Below are 18821 nucleotides of genomic sequence, written 5' to 3'. Positions count from 1 at the left end.
AAATCTGGGTGGTTAGAGACGCATGAATAGACGCCAAGTGCCTCTGGTGCATTGAACTTGCAGCCAACTTGGGTTGGATCATTCGGGAAAAACCGCAGAGTCGATAATGGAGAAATTAATTACCGAGAGCAGTCTGGGAGAAAATCTACTAATTAAAATCTCGTTAAACTCGCCATGAAAGAGCGAGCAATTAACGAGGGAGCAGTAATGACAGACGCAGAGCAGAGGTGTTTATTATAACGAAATTCCTCGGGGTGAGTTTTATACAAACGCTGAAATTGTTCAGGAGAGAGGGCAGGAAAGACTGGTTCTTTATAAGGATGAAACTATCGAAATTCATGAAAGTGCGGATCATCTCTGTAATAGTTGACGAGCGTGTTTTTCGTTCTCTCGAGAGATCGAGGAAAAAGATCGAGTAGCAGAGAATGATCGTATCGGACGGACGAGAGTTGTAGAAGGGAGGGGGGGGGGGGGGAGGGGAGGAGCTCGTTGGACGGTGTCGTTCAGAGGCAAAGTACGTGAATTCGGATGCAGGTTTTGAGAGTTTTCGATGATACTGGAATGATGGGAGTGACGGGGGAGGGGGGATACTGTAGGAGGGAGCGAGTGAGAAAGGAAGAGTGGGGCCTGTGGAGAAAGAGAGAGAGCAGAGTTAAGTGTAGCGTGGAGGTGGTGTGCCAGGCCCCTCCTTCTAATAAAAGCCGCTCGCTAAGCGCAGCCACACAGACAGTCACAGAAAAGCCGCAGAGAGCAGGAGCCGCCGGGAGCTCCTTTGGGGTCCTTTTTACTCCGAGTTTAAGTTCTTCTTCCGCCAGTGTAGCGGAGTGACCTTTTTATTCTCTGTGTGGTGGTGAGTTTTGTTTCCTTCAAAGGGTGCTATATAACCGACCTCCGCTCCATTCCACGACAACCACTGGACGCTTCCGCTTCCGGGACCAACGACTACCAGAGTGACCTCAGCATCCGACACTGTCACGTGGACCGATTGTGACGAGTGAGACTCGACGACATTCCATAAGCCATTTCTTCGACCATCCCCTCGTATTCCAACCCTCTCTCTCTCTCTCTCTCTCTCTCTCTCTCTCTCTCTCTCTCTCTTCTACGGTAGTAGATTCCTCTTCTTGTACGATCCACCCAATTTCCGGTCCTTTTCTGAAACAAAAGAAACAGCAACTATCGGAAAGAAGAAAAAGTGAATCCAAAGGACAAAGAAGGAACAGAAGCTAGTTTAATTGAGGAACGAGAGGGAGAGGAGTGAAAATCTGCTCGGCTGGTTTGGCAAACCGTGAAGTGGTTCTTACCAGAACGACGAGCTCGAGGAGAAAATCGAAACTCGTGACGGGCATACCTTGTTCGAAGCGTGTACGTGCCGCCTCGAGGAAAACAAATTTTCTACCAGAACTCGTGAGATGGACAAACGCAATTATGTACACGTGGAGGTCGGAAAAGGAGAGATTGATCGCTACGGACGAGTCTAGGATCTCCTTAAAAACCCAGGAAATTCGATTTATTCCAAAGAAAATATTTGAGATAATATTTGAAAGATTTAACCTCCCCCTCCCCCTCCCCTACAAACTCGAAGACTCTTAGAGTATCGCGAGAGAAGTATAAGCAGCTGCAAATTAGACACTCGTGCTATTAATACCGGCGATATTATTTCCATAATAACACGCAAGACACGTGCTGAATGAGTATTGTCAGGATGTCGTCCATTATCCTCTGGACGGCGCGAGCGAGCCATTGCCTCGATTGCAATTGACGCATGCAGAGACGCGTTCTTATTAATTATATATACCGTGCTGGACTTTATCATTCATGGGGCGGTCCTCAGCGGCGTAGACGCAAGGCCCACACCTAAAAGTCAGAGGACGATATCGGGACACCCTTGAAACGTTAAATTCGACTGGAGGACTTACGTAATTATATTGGAAATCCATGCAAATCGGTTGGTTTTAGCATGCGCGTAGCACGTCGCTGAATTCTCGGCACGGTAAATAAGCGTTTAATGGGAGGCCGTATAATATGTACGTTTCCTATATAGACGCGTCACGCTTCGCGAGCATTTAAAAACATCGAGAGATGCTTTATCTTGCGCATTCAAAAGGCCTCGGGAGTGCGAACGATAGCAAACGGAATTCTCCACTTTCCTTTGGTCGAAAGTGATAGTCTCGCTTGAGTCTGTCTTCGTGAAAGGAGAGACTTGCCTCGTCCTCGTCTATCAAACCTGAAATTTCATCTTGTCCTCGTGCAGATCCTTTCCTTTCGAATGGCTTAATTCCGGAGGCCGCGCGACGCGATCCTTCTCTCTTTCAGCTTCCTTTTTTTTTTTTTTTTTTTTTTTTTTTTTTCGAATCGCTCTACTTTTTTCGAGAAGGGATCTCGTCTTGCGTAATACTCGTTCCACCCCACCCTGTCCCTCTCCTACCCCTAACAAGTCCAGTTCTTCCTTTCCACCATTACGACGCGACTTAAGAACTCCCACCCCCCTTCCCCCTCTTCCTCTTCGACAACTCACACACAGACCACATCCTGCACCTGCAGCTTAGAGTTAAAAGTGGCCTTTAATTACAACATTTGTCGCATTATTTGCAGAGAGCTATCTATTATACTATAGAGAAAAAAAGATGAGGTTTTCAACGACGATACTGGTTGGCGCGCTATGCGTCGCATTGGTGAGATCGCTTCCGGTTCCGGACGATAATGGATTCAACGCAGAGGTCAGTATACCAACACTTTCCTCATCGATTATTGCGCACTAATTTGCAAGTGAGTTTATTAACCAAGTATCAATTCTATATAGTATATACATACCTCTCAGCGATGATATTGGCACGATTATAGTCCCACTCACCATATTTGGCAGGAATACTATTTAAAAATTGGCAATAAAGCGAGTAGAAAAACCAGTCAAGTTTATTAACATTGTGAAAAACGTGCAGGCTGTGTTGGTCATTGAAAAATTATGTAAGAAGGATTACGCTGACTTTCTCTGTGTCAGTGGGTCACATATATATTTGATACATGTAGTATATGTGTATACATGTATATAGTTTTCTTACTAGAGAGACAGTGTAGCGTATCAGCTGGCTCACAGTGTTAAATCGTAAACGGAGAAAGTGCTCCTTTTGAATTTGAGAAAGAGAGAAGTTGTATATATATATATATATATATAAACTAGTGATGGTTGGTCGTGAACTCGGCAGAAAAGAGATGCGAGCTCCTAGCTGTAACGAGTGTCATTATTTCAAAACCGATGTAATTGATCGGTGTATAAAGGATAAATTATAATTCGACGGTTGTTCAGGGCTAATCGTGCGGCGAAAGTCTGCAGGTTTCTTTCATTTTAATGGCAAATCGTTCATCCGAATCGATCTTGCATCGAGCATTTCGCTTTCGTTCGGTATCTTTCACCAATATATTCCATGTGTATATATATAGGGGGAAGCACTTACGACGCCCCAAGGCTAAGAATTATAAAATTCATTTTTACGCATAATTTTTAGCATAGAAAATTTTTTAATGCAAATAGAAAGATCCTTGGAAAAATTTGTATCATTAAAAAAATCGGTATTTTTTATGTTTAACGAAATAGAGCATTTTCTTATACGTTTCTATATATACATGCCTCTATATTTACGAGGTCGTATGAAGTTTCCCACTCTATTGGTACACAATATATATATATATATATATAGTGTTAGAGTGGCTCGTTATTTAATTACAACAACAAAAAACAGATTCGCTCTTTTCGTTCTTTGCCAGATATTTCGAATAAAATCCATAGGAACTTGCAAGGTCTTTCGCCGGAAATTCAATTCTCCATCGAATGAAAGTCGTGAAAAATTCGCAAGAAGAATCAAGAAACTTTGCTAAAAGCTTGCCAGCTTTCTCCGTCGATTAAAAAAATTCTAGAAGCAGTATCGGAAAATGTTCAACGACAGGATCAAGAGGAAATATTTAATTAGCAGTTGTTCACTAGTTGGCGAAGAATTATTCATTTTCGAAACGGGCTAGTAACTTGTTTTTTGCATGATGATTAAATTACCTTCGGTTGATCGGCAGCTATCCTTATTCGTTATGCAAACCTCTCAGCACAGTACATTCTTATATACATATATATATATACACAGCTTCTCTCTCTCTCTCATTTAACTCTCCCAGTGAAATTTGTCTACAATTCCCCAATATAGCTTTCCATAATAGTCACTTATGTAAGGTGAATTATTAGGATGTCCCGTTTGTTTTTACGACGGAGGAAATCATGGTGATTTTAGCCAGTACACTTGGCACGGACAAGAGAATAGTTGAAAAGTATAGTTGCTGGCCGGAGGGGGGATTTTTAGGATTGCGATGCGCCTGTAATCGGGTGTTAGCCAAACTCGGCTGTAAAGTAAACACGCTTCGAAATCCCAGGACGTGTACGTCCGACTCTCGTCTTTGGTCCGACACTTTCACTAGCAACGAGCGCTCGCGCAAAGTCATCGGACGCTTTCTTCGGTCGATCGATGCCCAATGGAAAGTGCCGCGCTATACACGCGCACCTATAAAGCCGATCTATGTTCGATTCGACCAAAGTAACCGCTATGTGGATTCTTATTGTCCCTTACCATGTCTCGAAGGGCAATTTTGCTCTTGTTCTTACACGCAGGATCAAACTCGTAATTTTTGTCATATTCTAAACATCAGACTCGCGTTGCAGAGAAAAATGAAGGAAAATTAAAGTATGAAAAAATTTCGTGACAAATAATCAAGGGAAACTATAACGTAGATGAATCTACATTTTCCACCAGAGTCTATTGACATCAGTTTCCTCGAAAACTGAAAGATTCAAAGTGGACAAAGTTTATCAGAAGCTGACTAAGCCGAATGTGAAGGAGAGGTTTGAGGGAAAGTGAACCGTGCCGACAGGTTGAGCAACACCAACGCTCTCGTCCAGTGGCCACGTCTCGATCAGTTTATCGTAGATTTCATGCTAAAATATTTCGCTAAATTCCCCAATCTTTCTCTCGCTTTTGAAAAAAGCTGATTTTTTCCTTAATCTCTCTTTGAATTGCGCAATATACCTACTCTATTCCAGCCGAGTATCGTACATCCGCTAATTTCTATATAGAGGAATTGCATACTCTTCGCGTTATCCCGTTGGCATATTATTGAAAGTGCAAAATTTTCCACGACAGATTTCTACGCTTACATGCAGTCACGTATATATATTGTAGCTCGTGCCGAGAACAGTGTGTGTCGTTATCAGGAATGTCCAGTTACATTGATTCCACACAGTATCTTATAACGTATGTTAGAGAAAAAGGACTTTGAGACGTCCCGAGTGGTTTTTTAGAACCGATGGGCCAAAGCAAAGTTTTTTTCAGGCCCTCGACCGGCGGATGATGGCCGGGTCGGACAGCGTAACCAACTTGAGGAGCAAACGGACTATCGGTATCCTACGAGTACTATTTCCAGATATATCCAAGGTGAGCCTGGACACAGGTTTTAGTGGAAATCCTGCATAGACCAGGAAACCTACACATCTCCCGGACAAGATTTCAACCAGATCGAGAGAATTCTCGAAGAATCACACCATGTCTCATTCGAACTCTCCATAGAATATCTTCATTCATGAACCAATCGCTTAGACGACAATCACACGAACGATTTATTCATTTTTAAGACTACGAGTACAACGCGTACGAATCAAGGACTGAGAGAAATCCTTTTAATCGCCTCTCAAAACATTCTATCAAACTCTGATCGATGATTTAATTATCGCAAGATTAATTATTAGACTTGCTCCTCTCCTCGGGAGATTCTTAATGAGAAAATTGTTAATATCGCGCGAAATCATAATAATACGTATACGGACGTATAGCTCTTCGATTAAACATTTTTAAGCAATATACTTTATTAGAGATACCCTTCGGAGGCCATCGCTATAATAAATTCTATATATACATGTATATATAGAGGGAAGTATAATTAATAATTGTCGACTTGTGCTCCTATCGAGCAGTCAAAGTCGTTGGCTTTCTATTAGAATCAACCGCGTTTCCTCGTACTATGTACCATCGACACGCATATATATACATGCCTGATTGGGCGGAACGCGAGCTCGCGATCGCCACTTATTTTCACTTGTATTCGGATGGAACGCGATGGAACGAATCGCGTGACGTTACTACTATACGCCACGATATGTATACATATAGAAAACACCGACTATAGTCACTGACAAGAATAGAAAGGAGAAGGATGAGAGACGTTATACGATAAATGAAAGAAAAGCAATAAAATGGAACGAACATTCATCGACGGAGATCTGGTGAACGTCGTTGACGGGGTAACGCGGCCCTAAGACCTCTTGTTTTCTAGATGATCGAAGATAAGGTGAACATGATAGTCTCGGAAGTGATAAAAGCGCTTGGTCCGGTTGTTCTGCGCAACGTTCTTGGAGGGGGTCGTGGAGGAGGAGGTGGTGGTGCGTTCGGTGGTGGTGCATTCGGCGGTGGAGCCGCGAGAAACAACAACGGAGGCGGAGGAACCACCGTGACAGTCGCTTCCAATTTTGACGACGACGATGCTGCTGATGACGATGATGATGACAGCCGTGTGAGTTCCATGAGCGCCAATGGGTCCAAGGTCTCAATATCCCTACCAACCTTCCCACCGGACGAGGACGAGGATTCCGAAGGATTCGATAGCGCACCGGTGACCAGTAGCACCTCCACCGCTGCGACCGATGAGGAAGCTTTTCCAACGACCACATCCAGCATCGCTACCACCGAGGCGACTTCCGTCGCCAATTCGGTGTACTAATCGTGATAAGATCGACAGCTCGGTAACTCCTGGAGGTCAATAAACCTTCCGGACTCTCGTATACAAGCTCTCTCGAAACCGCGCAATCATGACTGCTGCGGATCTAACTTTTGGTTTCTGTCGCTTAATCAACTGGCGAGGTCATATACCGGCACTAATCGGTCATACTTCAGAAAATATATCCACACCACAGAGTGATCGTCTCTCGGCTGAGGGGACCACGTTATATTGCAATCACGACTGTTGCGTGGTCCTTGAAACTTTTACTGCCGTCCATTTATAACTCTTATCACACATTCCAGCTTACGTCTCTCCTCTTCTTCATCGTACCGCCCAAATTATGACTCTGGCAGCGGTTTGCTCTCACAACTCGAACCTGTTCTCCTCAGGACTTGCTCTTCTTTCATTATTATTATTATTTTTCCCCCCTTTTTCTTTCTTTCCTTTCTTATATTATGATCGACGGTGTATTTTCCGACACGAACATTTCTCCTCATTCTTGCTTACTTTTTACGACGTTATACTTTGGGTCAGTGCTAATTTTCTTCTGTCATTTTCTACATTCTCTCTCTCTCTCTCTCTCTCTGTCCATTTCTTTCTTCCTCCATTTATTCTCTTCTATTTCGGCTACTGGTCGATCAGTAATATACGCAGTGATGCGTGATGCATTTCGCAAGGCTAACAATCAGGAATATCACGAAAGATCACGCTATTCTTTGAATCGTCCTCAATCTCAAAACTCAAGTGAATTAACGATGAATCATGGATTCTTACTTATGATTCTCCGTTCCTCTCTCGCCATGTATTACTAATCCCAGCTGATTATCTATCTATCTGTCTATCTTTATGTCACGCATCTCTACTCTCTTCTTCAATCTTATAAAGATTAAACTTTCAATTGAAATCTACTCTCAGGTATTAACAAATCTTTTAATTCCATGCAATCGTTAGCCACTCTCGAGCCATTATTCGTTTCTTTTCTCTTTATATCAGCGCTGAATTATTTACTTCACGTATCATTGCTCTCCCCATATGCACGCTGAATTAAATTCTTTAAAATAGGCGAAAGAGCATCGCGCACATAGGAATCTAAATGACATCTTTTCGAAGGATGTTTGCAATGTGCGTCACAGATTATGTCTTTACTTTTCGCCTGAAAGCTGCATAAAATCCATTATATAACTGCATGAGAAAGTTTATAACGCGGGCAGCTCCCCTTTATTATTTTTATCGCGCAAGTACGCAACATTGGAAATATTCAATAGCTATACTTAACATCCAAGCTTGAGCCTTTTTACACAAGATCTACTGGTTTATGCTATTTCGCAATGTTGTATCGATTAACAGTGGTAATAATAATAATACAGCGCGCGAATCGTACGACAAAAATTAAAATAGAGTCAATTTTTCAATTTCGGCATAAGTGTGAAGAAAGTATATATATATATATATATATATAACGACTAATTAAATCAGTTTCACCCGCTTGGGTAAAATAATTTATGGGACATCGCAGGGGTTTTGCAAGGATAACACGAGCACTCGTTTGTATCGCGCGCTCGTTTATCGCGTTATCTCATTATTATTAGCCGCTTATTATATAATACACCAGTAGATCTGGGCAATAAACAATTTATTAACCAATCGTGATCCTCGATTTCAGGACCTATCGAGGGATCCACAAAAATTCTATTTTACAGACAACCCTGTGGACCAAAGAATCTCACGCCTCATGGACTCCCAGTGTCAATGACCCTTTCCTCGATCCCTAAAAAACTTCCAAACCTTAATCCTAACGCATGCACATCGCTTTATCAGAATGGAATAATCTCGATTGATCGACGATCATAATACACCATAACAACTGTGCTCAATGAGAACGATCCACATCATCCTTGAAACCAGTTTACACTACGTAGAATCCTTTACGAAAAAAAAGAGAGAAAAAGAAAAAAGAAGAGAAACAGCAGAGAGATTGCTCAAGCATACATAATTCATTACGAAATGTTGATTAGCCACCGGCCTAAACACAGTTGAAGCGACCCTGATGATCCAATCGCATAACCTAGTTGGAGTCCACGTTACGTGCAGAATTTTGCAAACATTCTTGCCTATCCTCTGATCCTTCTTCACTCAAGCTATATATATTCCCTCTCATTTTCTTCATAAAAGGTGTGAAATTCTATGGTCTCGGCTGCAACGCTCGAGGAAATTTATCGAAGCTTGAACAATTTGGTTGCAGGACGTGAATCCCGAGGCGGATAACCAGGTGGCGGCGGAAGTGGCGGAGTCACAGAACAACGAAGTCAGGGTACAGTTTGCGGACGAGCAGGCCAACGAGGCGGAACCGCCTGAATTGGCACCGCTCGAGGAGATCGAGTCGAGCGACGACGAGAACAGGAACAAGAGGTTCCTCAACTTTGGCTTCGGGGGTGGTGGTGCCGGGGGTGGAAGTGGCGCCGGATCCGGCAACTTTCTCTTCGACATCATCAGGGTTAGTGTTGCAAACCTCTCAAATCCCTATGTCTATAGATCCGGGCTATGATCGACCTTGTCACGACCTTGAATTATATTACAACACATATATATATATATATATATATATATATATAGCAAAATGGTATCGCGTCTCTCCGGGAGAAACTGATGAGATTAATTCGTCAAGCCACTTGGCAATTATTGGTATTTTCGAGGCGTTTCTTATACATCATGCATGTACACGTGTGTGTGTCGTCGCTGCGAAGCGATCGGCTACGAGGGAAAGCTGATAACTTCGACCTTGCTCCGTCCTCCGTCCGTGTAAAGGGGAACGAGTTTACTCGCGAGTTTAGCGCACTCGTTCGATCCTGCTAATTACTATAAGCGCGCGCGAACCTGAATGGATAATTATTTGGCGTGCGTGAATGTAAATGGCTGCTCGGTTGGAAACGTGGTTCGTATTACAGGGGGGAATGCTCAACGTCATAGATCGAGCAGCTGATAATCGCTGTTTGCACGTTCACCGGCACCGTCTGCCTCTTATATATGTAGAGCCTGCAGCTGGTTACAGCTCTCGTGCAGAAACGGTGAAAGTGCAGGAGTCTGCAGCCAAGGTTCCTGACCTAGGAACGACCCGACCTCCACCAGCCGTACTATAGTGAGCCCTACACCAACCGCCCCCCCCCCCCCTCCCTCCCTCATCATCCTACTCCTATACAACTCAATAACTACTCCGCCCTATTTTTTTCCTCCAACTTCTCTTTTGCGGTTTCGCCAATCGCCTTTCGACACTTCCTTTCACTCCTCGTGCCTGCGTCCTTTATAAAAACGAGTAATGGTTCGTGCGTTTATACTTGGACTCTGAATTCACGAATATCCAATTGACATATATCAATCGCGGATATCCCAAGGTGGCTCAACGAAATTTGACGAAGAATTTACGAAACCATTCGATCCCCGATCCTTCGAAATTAGAGAATTAATAGGTATATATATATATATCGTGCAATCAAGGTCTCTGACAAGTCGAGGTGCGCCATGCACGAAAGAACGAAAAAGGTCCTCTCTGGAATAACACGCATTGCGCAACGCTTTCCTGTACGGTAAATTCGCTCGAGTAGAATTTCCATCTCACACTCTGCAACCGAGATGATGAATCAGCGCGTAATTGCGCACGGAGAAAGCTTTTCGTTCTTTCGAAGAAGACTTCCTCATCCTCTTGTGGAAGAAAACCATATATATATATATATATATATATATCCGATGTACCGCACGAGATCGCGCGAAATCATATATAATTACGGGATGAGAAACTACGGACTCGTTAGTAAAATAAAAAAATAGAAGATAGAGGAATGACACTTGATTAGAATAATGATAATATTAATGATAATAAAGCAACGCGCGTACTTTTGTGAGAAAAGTTTAACGCAAGCAGGTTTTTAGCAAAGAAGAGGAAGGATGCTGAGGAGAGGAAATGCATGTGGAGTGAGTATTTTCGTGCATGGAAAAGCGAAGGGTGCGAATCAATTATTTTTTCAGCATCGCAACGATTTGGCCGACTCGATGGTGAAAGGATCACAAGGAGGAGAAGGAGGAGAAGATTTTTGTTTTCAGGCTGAACAAGGGTTGGATGTGAATGAAAGTTCTTGCTCTGTTTTCGTGTAGCAAGCAGCCGACGGGGCGGCAAGAGCGGCAGGCACGGTGTACCGCGTAGTGGCAGGTACACAGAGCCTCGGGCTCGGGCTTAGCGCCACACGAGACTTGGGCCCCGCGGCCCTGAACGCCGCCCCAGCTGCGCAGGGGGCCCCACCGGCCGCACCCCCGCCGCCCACCCCTCAGCCAGGAACCGGCGCTCAACCACCGGTACGCCAATCCTTCCACGACCACAGAAAACAACATGAATCTTTTTTCCTAAACACGAATTACCCAATGGTAGCCTTCGCCAATCACTCGCTATAATTCTCTGCATCCCCTGCACCCCTCGACCCTCTTCCATCATTTTTCTCCATTTTTAACTCACATTCGCGCCAATCGTTGTCTCAAAGTTAAAACGCTTTAATCCACCTTGTCCGAAAAATCAACTGATTTTACCATTCTTTCCTCTTTAGTCAAGAGAATTATTGTGTGCGTTTTAGTAAAATTTGTGTCATATTTATAGCTAACTGAAAATTCATATATATTTTTATACAGGAAGACATTGTTTGCTTCTTTTCTACAAGTGTTTTTCATTAAAAGGATAATTGTGCCGCGACCAATGCAATATCTTTTACATATATACAAAATTAATTGCCATTAGTTGACACATCGGTCGCAGTATAGTACCTATACAACTATCCTTTTGTAAGGAATTAATAAACTCTCCCTAACTTCTATTCGTTTAATTTACCAATGACGCGATTCGAGTCTACCCAACTCAACCTGCTTCTTGATAATGTTACTGCAACCATCGACTGTCCTTTTTCATGAAAGAGAAATCCAAAAAAATAATAATCAGATTATTGCGTGGGTTTGGAGATTGGCGAAGCTTACCAGCAACAAGACTGTATCTCTCTGTTCTTTATTAACAACCCACGCCTAATACCACGTACAATAATTATTGGGCAATATTTTCTCAGCAATATTACCCGGCAATGTCAATGTTTCCGCAATTGGTTACACGAGGGATGTAAAGGGGAGTAATTTCGAGCGAAGAAATGAGTCCTCTATTAGAAAGCCAGACGGGACTTGGCCACGAATGAGAGTTTAACTAACCGCGCGATGGCTTGGGCAAAAAGAGTCAATTAGAATTTGGAAACATTGACAGATATGTAAATAGCATTCACCGCAATAGTAGGAGAAGCATTTCAATGCACCCAATTGCATCTTGCATGACGCACTATTCGCTGCTCGTTTCAACCTACTTTTGCCTCTTTTTCCACCTTCTCCGCTTACTTTCTACCGTCTCGGTGACTCTTATACTACATCCCATGGTAACAACAAATATACGTAACGCTATAATGGTCAGATAAGTCCTTCCTGCTCTCCTTGTTTACGAAAAAGAAAAAAGGCAAGAAAAAAGAGAGAGAGAGAGAGAGAGAGAGAGAGAAAAGCCCATGCAAAGACACTCTCACTCGCCATGTCCATTTGTTTTATTCCCTCTCTAATCCGTGCATGCATTACGAATCGCAAGATCTTTCCAAACCGCCCGTGCTCCTTCTTTCTTTCCGCAGCTATGAAATACGTCTTCAGGTCGCAAAAGAGGTCTTGATATGTAATATAATAAAGAGAAACTGGCATCATTGTAACAAAACTTATTCCTCAAATTATGTCCAGTGCACTTAATTTCCGAATAAATGATTGCATTTACCAAGCTGCTCGCTTACGAGTAACCGTGTGCTGGCCATTCATTTGATCCATCACGATATTACGTGAATCACGTCATACCTAGAGCCCCCTTGCGTCATTTCGAATCAAGAAACTCGCGCGACGCATCAGCCACACGCGAGAAAATTTATTCAATTGTGTCTTTTGCTATGGAGAAAACTGCAGAGGGCGGCATGGCCTATATATATATATACGTATACAGTTGCGACGATGTTGCGTCACTCGCAAATCAGTCGTCGATTATTATCGAAAACCGCTGCACGAGAAACTAACGAATAAAAATGGACTCCATGGAAGGAGAGTGTATCGATGGAAAGATCGCGTGTGGTTTGTTGATCTCGAAAATGACCTTCCACCCCATTGCATTGGATCGGTGTTTGAGCCCAATCATTGCTCCTACCATTAATTGCTCGCATCATTCGCTCTCGAGTTTCCCAAAAATCAGTTCCTTCCACGCATATCCACCCGGCCAACGGTCCCGACGCAACGCTGACTACCACCGACAAAAGACTATATATATATATTGGCGAACCAACCGGCTGATGGACCATCTTTGTGTACGAGCTTATTCTCTGTCCATACCAATAATCTTCTATTTCGTAGTTGATCGATTCGCTTCTTAAACGATCTCGTTCTTCATGTAAATGCAGTATATATATATATATATATATATATATACTTTTGCACCATGCAGCATATTAAATCTTACGTTAGATATCGTATTTTTTCTTGTTGTTTATCATCACCAAAACACGATCGTGCACGGTACACAATCCGGCAGGCGATTAGGCCGCGATTTCTTCCTACGATATACTCATTATGTATATAGCATCGTTGAATGTTTCATCATCATGAAACTCGGTAAAAGTGTTCTTTGCTAGTTGAAGAAGATTAAAAATTCTGCAAATCGATATTTTCTCGGCTGGATCGTCTGCCCGGTTGAGAGCCTCTCGCAAACTCGATCGACCGGGACGCGAGTTTCCGGGCTACGGTCGCAACTTCCGGTTTTGCGGCTGGAGACGGGGAAGAGCGTTCCGGGGGAGTGGTACGAGAATTCTAGTATTCACCCTGGCTCTGGCAGAACTCACGTATATACACACACACACACACACTTATATATACTATATATATATATATATATATATATAAATCTATATAGCGTTTGGCAGGAGGGCACTTTAAGGATATCACGTGTAGCAGCGGGTAAGAAGGATTATGGTCGGAGGGATCTATAGGACGCCAGTAGGATTGAAGGATTTTTAGAAGGATTTTTGAGGATTTTGTAAGAAACAAAGGTGAGATAGAGTGCACCGTAGTGTCGGGAGCGCTGGAGCTGGACGTGGAGCTGCAACACACCGCAACAATTATCCCAACAAGAACGTATCATCCCCCTGTATATCCTGTTGTATTGCCTGTAATCTATTCGACTCTCCAAAAAAAAAAAAAGAAAATCCCACTGATCCCCCCCCCCCCCCCCCCCCCACTGGCACGTCTAACAAACCTTTGATTCTTTGCAGCTCGTGGCCGGTAGCGGAAGTAACTCGCAGGGCAATTCATCCGCATCATCCGGTAGGACGGATGGTACTCAGGAAGCAGTGCCAGGACCTATCACAAGGCTCTTCGTCATAGCCAACAGAGGAATCTCCAATCTCATCCAGGACCTCATACTCGTGAGTCCTTTTCTTCTCTCTCTCTCTCTCTCTCTCTCTCTCTCTCTCTCTCTCTCTCTCTCTCTCGCAATTATCATTTTCCAATCAATTCCCAAATTTCTGCCCCGATATTTCGCCCGATATAACTCAATTACTCGGTCGCGACAATACCTCCTACTCTCCATATTGAATTTCATCACGGAAAAAAAGTCGGCTTTCATCAGATTTTCCGCTCAGTCGCGTGCCATGACGACTCGTAATCAAAGGAAGTCCCATTGGCTCCGCGTAATTTCCCAGACAATTAGATAATACTCGGATGGAATATTGGTTTCTCGACCAGATTCTTATACATGTATTTGCAATAACAAATCTTAACGAGAATAGAGGCGATAATCCGGAAATAAGATGGGTTCTTCCGCTTGCAAGGTTTAATAATTAGCCATACAGAAATAATAGGAATTTTACATTTTTGTGGAAATGTAGAAAACGATAATAATTAGATGATTTTTATGGAAAATATTGACGATAGGCTAAAAAGTTATAAACTATACAAAACTTGATAAATGGAGAATCCAGAGGATGTATTTTGCGGAATTGAAGGAGAATAAAATAATTCAATTTAATGAATTTTATATAACATATCCTCTATTTGATAATTAGACACATTTCATCATCGACATAAACAAACTGGATATATATATATATATATGTATATATCGAATTTTCACAAGCATTTAATATTCAATAATAAATGGAATAAAAAGCTGAAGTTCAAACAGCAAGAATAAAACTGTATACCGCGCGGTAATAGAAAAGAAAAATAAATTGCTTATTTCATGTTACTTATTTAAATTAATTATAGAAAAATAACAAAACCTTTAGTATTTCAATTTTAAAGCATTTCTGACCAGTGTACAGTAGCAACGTGACTACAGAATCTCTTTAAAACGAACGATCTATCTATTAGGGACAATGGGCAATAAACAATTGTTCAAAGTGTTTTACGCGGATGATTTATTGGAAATGGTCCGTGAAACGGGTAGTTGGAGGGTTCGTTTGCGAGTAAATACACTGACCCACGCGCGCGCGCGCACACACACACACATACATTGAGTAAGAACGGGGCAATTTTGAGGGCAGAGAGCAAGCGAGTGGCGACTCGATCGAGTCCTGACCAATGAGCAGTGTCCGCTGGGCTAACGTTCCAGATATAACCGGCCGATTACGTAAGCGTCGTCGAATCGATGGAAAGCAAAAATGCTGGACGACTTTCTCTATGAAATAGCTCGTCCATTTGCCGGCTGACTTATGCAAGCAGCCGCTCTCGTTCGCCACAGCGCACTGTGCACACGAGGTCGGTAGCCGAAATCGTCGCAGCTGACGAAACTACCCTTACACTTGGATTCTTCTGACTATAACCCAAGTTCTAGCGGAATCGCTTGCGATCGACCGAAGCAACTCTCCTCGGATTCCTTCATTCACAACGAAATCTTTGTCACCGTGATTTGCGCAATTCCATTTTCTCTCATCCATTCTGACCCAATCGGCTCGTAATCCGATATTTATCGGCTGACTTTTATTTTGCATATACAATGTAGACACTTAATGACGTACGCCTCGCACCATAGACGCATATATGCAAACTTTTTGTCTCTTTCACTCTGCTAAAAATGTCCATTTTTTCCATGACACTTTTATACCATACTTTTTCTATTTGCATTCGGAGAATTTTTTAGTAAAACATTTAATCTTTTATCGTTAAACGTGCATGATTTTGAAAGAACAAAATTTTAACTCCCTTAATAACTCTGCTGCGTTATACATAAGGGCTTTACCTTGCGAAGGGTATTTCATGCAGAATTGACAAATTATACAGTGATAAACATATATGTATATGGGTGAGAATGTGTGAAAAAAAATTGTCTAAAGAAATCGCAAAGTGCATGTGGCTGCAGGAATCCAATAAAAGGGACGTTGAAGACCGGAACGAATTAATGAAAATCTGATACCGCGGAAATGGTGATTGGATCTCTCCGCGTATAATTTTAGATTAGTATGCGTAACTGCTAGACGCGATGCGCTAGTTTATTCGCTTAGCGCGAAAGCCGTTCACGGTCCGCGCGGCTCGCGGAATTCGTTGATCTCGCAACTCGCACGGCGATTTTCCTACGGAGAGAAACGATCGCTGCCGGTCCCGTTTTCACTGAATCACGAACCTCATATATACATTTCCCCCGATCATTCTCACGAGACTTTCCAACTAAAGGAACATTTGTCAATTTTTAGCGTTTGGCAGCCACGAGCGAACGAATTGTCAACTTCAAGGCGCGACTGATCACCAGCATCATCTAGGATCTAGCGAGAATGTTGTAAGGAAGAGGCACGCGAATATGAGCAGGATCTGCTCGAAGATCGCAGAGCCGTTACCTCCGAAGAGCCACTTCATAGTCGTCCAAGAATAAATGGAGCACGGGTACGACGTTGGCAACGTAACGGGAAATCGGCGTTGCCCCCTTGTCCCTGGGATCCAAAAATCGTTGGCTATCGTCGAAGGATCTCCCAGCAATCCGACACAACAACTTCACTGCAACTTTCCCTAAATTATATCGTCGACGCTAATCCTGCGATGTCCTCCTCTCTCTCTCTCTCTCTCTCTCTCTCTCTCTCTCTCTTTCCCTTTCTCCATCCATCAGTCCTCCTTGCTTAAGCGAGCTTCCTCTTATCTTTATCATCGTTCATTTATTAATTATACTATGCAAACCTATAACTTTCTCTTTAAAAAAATCTCTAAATTGTACTTTTCTTACTCTTTTTTACATTTCCGACTGTCAAACTGTTTCTTCTCTCTCTCTCTCTCTCTCTCTCGTATATGTTTCGATTTTTAACCTTTCTTATCTTTACTTTACTTTTCTACTGTCCTGTCTCTCTTCTCTCTCTTTCTCTTTCTTCTATCTTTCTCCGCCTTCTATCTTCTCTCTTGAAATTAGATTAAAGTAATAGCGCGAAGTATAAAGCAACTATTCGTAAGTGGTTGATCTTCAAGCGATCGGTCACGATATTGTATATATGGCCCTCCAATGGATGCCGCAGTGCCAAGCACCATTTGTTTTTATTTTTACCTTCTCTCTCTCTCTCTCTCTCTCTCTCTCTCTCTTTCGAATCCTTTTTTATTATCCCTTCAACCCCAAAGAGAGCGCGCTTTCCTCTGTTCCTCCAATAATTAATTAAAGGGCTGTTCACACGCGTCGAATGTGGCGATCAAATGTATTTAGCGATATATTTCATTTAGATGTACACAAAGTAATATTTTTATATAAAAAATCCTGTAAAACTTTTCTTCGAGCGAGATGAGAAATATCTTTTGGCTAACACAATAATTCAATTCTAAACATCGAAACACGAATATTCCCGTTTGGTACATTATTGTTGAAAGTTACTGAAATCTTTGTGAAAGTTTTATTATTTTATCTTGTTAGTACCACTCGCGACGACTCGATAACGCTAATAATAATCTCTTGGGTTTTAATCTTCTTTTAAAAATCCAAGGAAAGTTTATACCGATCCCCCGTCAATCCAATCGCGATGCTAATCTCGATTGGCAAGCTATTTCTTTATGTAAATCATCTCTGTTGTTTTGTAGTGTAAATAAATATTATTGTAATAAGAGAAACACGAGATTTTCGTTCATCTCTCCTGTTTACTGCTTTAAGCAATTTCTATTCTTTTTTATATTTATGTATCATAAAATAACATTGATCAAGCAACTTGACAGCTGAACCGAATAAATCCATTTTTATGAAAACGTGTAACAATAGTCCAGCTATCGCTTAATTCATTTTTGTAGAGTACATATACTTATCGCTATAAACTGAGCATTATATGCCGATGGAAGAGTTTGTTAGTGCGGAAGAATATTCTAATATACGAGTCTTTTTTTAGACCGCTCGAATCCGCGCTTCTACCTATTTGCCGCTAAATGGTTTACGCGCTAAGCTTTCTCACATGCGATAAGAGTCACGCGCTTTTTCTATGTCTTCCTAAAATATTTCTTTTTCAATTACTAGCACCGTTTAAACTATAAAATTGGTAATATTTGATAGACTAAAAGTTTGCAGGGGATAGAATTCGTTTGTAAAATGTATACAAGTGAAACATCTAAAAAGATTATTTAGATAAATGTAAAATAATAATATACCTGCTGTATTAGAGAAATTGCTATAAACTTCCGGTGTCCTATTGTTTGATAAATGATGACTTATTTATTAAACCTGTATGCAAATATAGCTAATTTTTATTAATTTCTCAAGCAATTTTATGACTAAATGATAATTATTTACTTTGATTCTAAATTTATTAGTTTAAAACTTTTAAATGTCGTCTATAATAAATATAATAGTCATTTTTTAAATATACATGAGAGAGCACTACGAAAATAGATGAATATTTTTAAATACAACAATTTAGTTTTAGTAAAAAATCATATTTTAACATTCCTATAGTTGTATATATGAATAGGAAAAT

The 18821-nt window shown here is 41.7% G+C and overlaps 1 protein-coding gene across 2 annotated transcripts; it reads left to right on the top strand.

Moving 5' to 3' along the window:
• Positions 1-734: 734 nt before the first annotated feature.
• On the top strand, positions 735-18635 carry LOC136777046 (uncharacterized). Of its 2 annotated transcripts, XM_066733082.1 has the most exons (7): positions 735-850; positions 2593-2717; positions 5367-5468; positions 9050-9301; positions 10954-11151; positions 14169-14321; positions 16587-18635. In XM_066733082.1, the coding sequence occupies exons 2-7, from the start codon at positions 2625-2627 to the stop codon at positions 16650-16652; spliced, it is 864 nt and encodes a 287-aa protein (XP_066589179.1). In that variant the 5' UTR covers positions 735-850; positions 2593-2624; the 3' UTR covers positions 16653-18635. The 2 variants fall into 2 exon arrangements, with proteins under 2 accessions (XP_066589179.1, XP_066589189.1); XM_066733092.1 differs by lacking the exon at positions 5367-5468.
• The last annotated feature ends 186 nt before the right edge of the window (positions 18636-18821 follow it).

This window comes from Prorops nasuta, unplaced genomic scaffold (genome assembly GCF_024137725.1).
Source record: "Prorops nasuta isolate Cenicafe-Biocafe unplaced genomic scaffold, Cenicafe_Pnas_1.2 PNAS00002, whole genome shotgun sequence".
Lineage (NCBI taxonomy): Eukaryota > Metazoa > Arthropoda > Insecta > Hymenoptera > Bethylidae > Prorops > Prorops nasuta.
Note: the sequence above shows the minus strand (reverse complement) of the source record. Positions and strands in the feature narration are given on the sequence as shown.

Excerpts from the sequence above, each read along its gene's own strand:
- LOC136777046 (XM_066733082.1), top strand. The coding sequence starts at position 2,625 with ATGAGGTTTTCAACGACGATACTGGTTGGCGCGCTATGCGTCGCATTG. Across the intron at positions 2,718-5,366 it reads ATAATGGATTCAACGCAGAG|GCCCTCGACCGGCGGATGAT; the intron begins GTCAGTATACCA and ends AGTTTTTTTCAG. Across the intron at positions 11,152-14,168 it reads GAACCGGCGCTCAACCACCG|CTCGTGGCCGGTAGCGGAAG; the intron begins GTACGCCAATCC and ends GATTCTTTGCAG.